The sequence below is a fragment of the Vollenhovia emeryi genome, unplaced genomic scaffold (genome assembly GCF_000949405.1).
Source record: "Vollenhovia emeryi isolate VEMERY1.0 unplaced genomic scaffold, V.emery_V1.0 DF939146.1, whole genome shotgun sequence".
NCBI classification, from domain to species: domain Eukaryota; kingdom Metazoa; phylum Arthropoda; class Insecta; order Hymenoptera; family Formicidae; genus Vollenhovia; species Vollenhovia emeryi.
In genome coordinates, this window is record NW_011967220.1 from 913882 (window position 1) to 919273 (window position 5392).

Here is a 5392-nt window from a genome sequence, read left to right on the forward strand (position 1 = left end):
GAACTTGGACACAGTTCTTGGATCTTGGACACAAGGCTTTAGGCCGAAAGCAGCTTGCTATTCCAGCTAAATTAAAGAACAATATGGCATCACTGAAACTAAATTTGTTTTGTATATTACACGAATGTTTCCACGAAACAGACAGTTTTAAGTGCGAAAGGTGCAAAAGTGCAGAATCACTCCAGCATCCATTTAAGACTACGTTCAGAAACACCACCCGAGTACCCCAGCGTATCATTCTATCCTTGTTGCTCACCGTATTTTAAACCGTATGTTAAACAAGGATAGAAAGGCCGCGTTCAGCAGACACAACAGTTGAGTGAGCGCTCAGTATGATTGGTTAACATGATTGGCTGGATCTAAAAGTATTAACCAATCATACTGAGCGCTCATTCAACAGTTGTGTCTGCTGAACGCGGCCATTGATACACTGGAGCACTCGGGTGGTGTTTCTGAACGCGCCCTAACCTAACGGAGACACCCCCCACCACTCGAAATTCGATGTCGTTTTCAGCCTTGTGTATGCGACCGTCGAACGGACCGCAGGTTACGTTCCTAACCTAGTCGGCTAATCGAGGACCACGCTGCTACGTGTTCCAAGCAACGGCTGCACGCAATTAATACACATGTGCTTATCTATGAAAAGAATGAATATTTTCTAAATCAAAATGGGGAAAAAGACGAAGATTGGAAAGCAGAGAAAAGACAAGTACTATCAGTTAGCCAAGGAAACAGGCAAGTAATGTTAAATTATTCGTGAACTTGAGCTAAAAATCACACGCGGTGGTGTCTTAATCAAACATTCAGTAGTTAATCATATTAGAATATCGAGATGATGACTAAAATTGGACGGTTCGTTCAGGTTACAGATCGCGTGCCGCTTTCAAGTTGATCCAGCTAAATCGGAAGTTTGAGTTTCTTCAAAAGTCCAGAGTATGCATCGACCTGTGTGCCGCGCCTGGCGGTTGGATGCAGGTCGCCAGGCAAAATATGCCGGTCTCGTCGATACTCATCGGCGTGGACTTATTCCCGATAAAGCCTATCCCGGGGTGCCTCAGTCTCGTCGAAGACATTACAACGGACAAGTGTAGAGTCGCTATCTCGCGTGAATTGAAAACGTGGAAGGCCGACGTCGTTTTGAACGACGGTGCGCCGAACGTGGGGAAAAGTTGGCTTCACGACGCGTATCAGCAAGTCACCCTGACATTATCGGCGCTTAAATTAGCCACCCAATTCTTAAAAGCTGGTGGATGGTTTATAACCAAAGTATTTCGATCGAGGGATTATCACTCGTTGCTTTGGGTGCTAAAACAATTGTTTAAGAAGGTATCAATATCATATCATATAAGCTAGCAATTATTTTCCATTGTTCTATTTTTTTCTGTTGTTTTACTATTGTGAATTTGATTACAGGTACATGCCACTAAACCTCAGGCCTCGCGTAGCGAGTCTGCAGAAATTTTTGTCGTTTGTCAATATTATATTGCTCCTGACAAAGTAGATCCCAAGTTCTTTGATCCGAAGTACGTCTTTTCTGAATTGCAACTAGAATCTACGAACACGTTCAATGTTCTTCATCCAGAAAAGCAGAAGAAAGGGAAAGTGGAAGGATACCCTGAGAACGATTACACGTTGTATCATAAATTATCCGCGAAAGAGTTTATTGCCTGCGAGGATCCAATAGAAGCTTTGCAGAATGCTTCGGAAATAGTGATAGACGACGATGTTATCGACAAGCACGAGAAGACGACGAAAGAAATTCGAGAATGCTGCAAAGATATTAAGGTACTTGGGCGAAAGGACTTGAAGCTTGTACTCAATTGGCACAAGGCGTTACATAAGACGCAAGCTGAAGCGAATGAAAAAACGGAGAATACAGTTGGAGAGGAAATTGCCGCCGCGCCCGCGGCTGTTAGTCTCGAAGAACAGGAGGATTTGGAGGACGAGGCGATTCAAAAGCAGATCTCCGAGCTCCGGGAGGCAGAGACTAAGGAGCTGAAGCGCAAAAAGAAGAAAGTTAACAAAGAGCGGCAGAAGTTGAACGAGCGTCTCAATCTCAAGATGGTTCACAAGAACGACATGGGGCCTAAATTGGAAGGGGAGGATTTGTTCAAGTTAGGTCAGATTCAAACCTATCAACAATTGGAGCAAGTTACAGATCAAACGCCTGACATCTTAGCGGAGAGCGACGTGGACTCGGACGAGGAGAGCAAACCGAAAACGACTCATTACGAGAAAGATACGGGTCATTTGGACAGCAAGGATTTGTACTACAAATCGGAAGACAGCGAGGAAAGTGACTCCAACGCATCGGACGACGATACAGACAGCGAAAAATCTGGGCTAGGTAACACTGACTTGAATATAATGAACCAAATCATTCTCTCTCACCTAGGAGATTTATACCTTATTTCTGACTTCAAATTTGCAACAAAAGCTATAAAATTATTAGACTTTAGAATTGTTATGCGATTGCCTCACACTTGAAAAGGACCGGAAATCACGGTTACCACGTTGCGATTCAAATAAAGGAATTTATTGCCGATTACGTCGAATAATTTTCAACTCTTTTATTATTTTTATGCACTGGCGAAGGTCAGAATTTTCAACAGTACATAAAATTATGATTGCAACACAGGTTTGGACGATTCAGAGGATGAAAGCCCAAAAGAACGGCGAAAGAAGCAACAACTTAAAGATCCCGAGAGCAACCCGTTGTTAACCGATCTAGATTTCCGGGACAAGGAAGCCAAAAGAGCCCACAAAGCAGCGCTCTGGTTTGAGAAAGACGCGTTTAAAAACTTGGAGAACGAAGACGACGCGGATTACGAATTGGACAAAATGATCGAGCAGTACAAGAGGAAGGGCGGACACGTCCTCGGGGAAGAGAAGAAAGTACAGGAGACCGTGAACGAGGAGAAGAAGCGAAGACGCAGCGTCAGCGAAAGTGACGATACAGACTCGGATTACGACGTGGAAGAAATGATGGCGCCCAATAAAAAGGCGAAAAAGATCGGCGGAAAGGACGGCTTTGAAGTAGTGCCGCAAGAAACAGGTAAACAAGTTTCCCGGTTTGGTTGCTCATTTCATTGATTTCGTAATAATTGCTGACAGCTAACTCATGTTAATCTGCACATTCGTTTATATGATTAATCAGATAAAAGGCCGAGGAAGAAAAAATTGTCTCCCGAGGATTTGGCACTCGGGTCGTTGCTGATTCAAAGTAAAAAATCACGAAGGGACTTGGTGGACTCGGCTTGGAATAGATACGCGTTCAACGACGATAAACTACCCGACTGGTTCGTGAAGGACGAGGAGAAACACATGAGGAAGGACGTGCCAGTACCTAAAGAACTCGCCGACGAGTATAAAAAGAGGGTGGAGGACCTGAATGTAAGACCTATTAAGAAAGTAATGGAGGCTAAAGCCAGGAAAAAGAAACGCGCTATGCGCAAGCTTGAGAAGGCCAAGAAAAAGGTGGAGGCATTGATGGATAATGTAGATATCAGTGAAAAAGAGAAGGCTAGGCAAGTCAGAGCGTAAGTACCGTAAAATTAAATGCTTTTAGATACTTAGACGAACGCGCCGCCGTAATTCAATCCTCAATTTGATTTAGGTTGTACAAGAAAGCTCGCCAGGAGCCGAAGAAGGAAGTAACATATATCGTGGCGAAGAAACACACTGCGCAAAAACGGTCCGTTCGACCGCCCGGTGTGAAAGGGCGATATAAATTAGTCGATCCAAGGCTGAAGAAAGATTTACGTGCGGCGAGAGCGAAAGAAAAAACTAAGGGACGTGGCAAGAAGAGTCGCGGCGATAATCGAAGCAAAAGACCGAGGGCCAAGCCTAAGAACATGCGGGGGAAGAGTAAATAATCCTCGCGCTCTAGGATATTTTTGGGAACTCTATCTTGCATTTATCTGCATAATCCACTCGCGGGACATGTAAATAAAGATTGCTTCCATTGCAGAACACGTTTGAGAGAATTCTGGATTTCCTTCGCGTTCTAAATTAATTCCATCGATCTTACATTAACGCTTCGCTCTCCCTCTATACCTATTAAAGACGAACGGACGTCGACGCGGAACGGAATTACCGGGAGAGGTGAGGAAAGACAAGCTACGCGGAGGGACTACACTTAGATATTGTTTACACGTGGACGTCCAATTCTGCGCGCCGGTCAACCGACGGAATGCACCGCGTTAATAAATAGTAGTGGAACATGATCTTATTCGCGGTTGTAGAGATACGAGATTAGTCGAACCCCGTCCTTGGTGCTTTATTTCGGGTAATTCTGCTTTGTGCATAATGCCGATGTGGCTACAGAAATAACTCGAGACTCCCCTACCCGTCCCTCCCGCACCGCGATAAAACGGCGGACTGCGGAGCGAGGCGGTCGCGTCCGCGGATTGCAAGTCCCGTTCTATCGCGCGCTAAAAAAAAAATCTCACGAGAGAAAGGAGCCGTTTATAGATCGCGAACAAACTGTCATTTGTCACGCTCGTTAACGCCTCTCTCGCGCCCGCGACGGGACCTCGAGCGGTTTTACGTAATCTTGCGAAATGTCCCCAGCGTGTAAACCAAGCCGGCACGTCCGCCGATATAGATCGCGTCCCCTACAACCCTCTTTAAATAATATCCCTCTTTCCGTCCCCCCGGGGGTGAACCCCTCCACGTGGTACGTTTCTCGGCTGCTCCGCGTGTATCGGCTGGATATCTCGACGCAGCCTACGGGCCGCCTGCGTAGCGTCGGGACGCCGCGGTCGATGTCAAGGACAAGGCCGACGGTGTCTATAAAGATCGCTCGCCGACGCCGCGTCGCGGCGGCGGCGGCGGCGGCGTCGATGCACCGTCACTCGCGAGACCCCAGCGTCGAACCGATCGCCCTCCGCGGGGGAAGGGGAGGAGCGAGATTCGTCATCGGCCACGTTCGCGGTGAAATATGGATGGATCGCGTGGATGATCGTGGATCGCGTTTCGCCGCCTCGACTCCGCAGCGCCGGTAATTGAATAGAACTCGCGAATATCTCTTTCCGTCGCGCGGAAAGTGTTGACGGCACCGGCGAATTTCGGGACCGAAGTTGTTTACGCCGTTGAACGTGCGATCGTCGTATATGTTATATATTTTTACTCCGCCCCTGAATCTTTAATTCTAAAAATTAACTTTAGCTCCTACTTAAATGAACCTGCTTTAATGCTAAGTTGGCAAGAGTAGAAATTTCCGACACTATCGGTTTTTAAGTAGGAGTAAATTTTGTACTTGCAGTTTGACTATTTTAATGTCTCAGGTCCTACTGTATAATAGATTTAAAGGTTCAACGGGGCCAAAATTTCGACTCGGGGAATTTGCACCTACAAAGACTACAGCAATAGCCTACTGTGATAACATGAT

The 5392-nt window shown here is 46.2% G+C and overlaps 1 protein-coding gene across 1 annotated transcript; it reads left to right on the top strand.

Annotated features, from left to right (window-relative positions):
* The first annotated feature begins 496 nt into the window (after positions 1-496).
* Positions 497-3971, top strand: LOC105566189 (pre-rRNA processing protein FTSJ3). Its single transcript, XM_012019995.1, has 6 exons — positions 497-735; positions 863-1326; positions 1414-2347; positions 2639-3055; positions 3158-3539; positions 3617-3971. The coding sequence occupies exons 1-6, from the start codon at positions 669-671 to the stop codon at positions 3873-3875; spliced, it is 2523 nt and encodes an 840-aa protein (XP_011875385.1). The 5' UTR covers positions 497-668; the 3' UTR covers positions 3876-3971.
* Positions 3972-5392: the final 1421 nt, after the last annotated feature.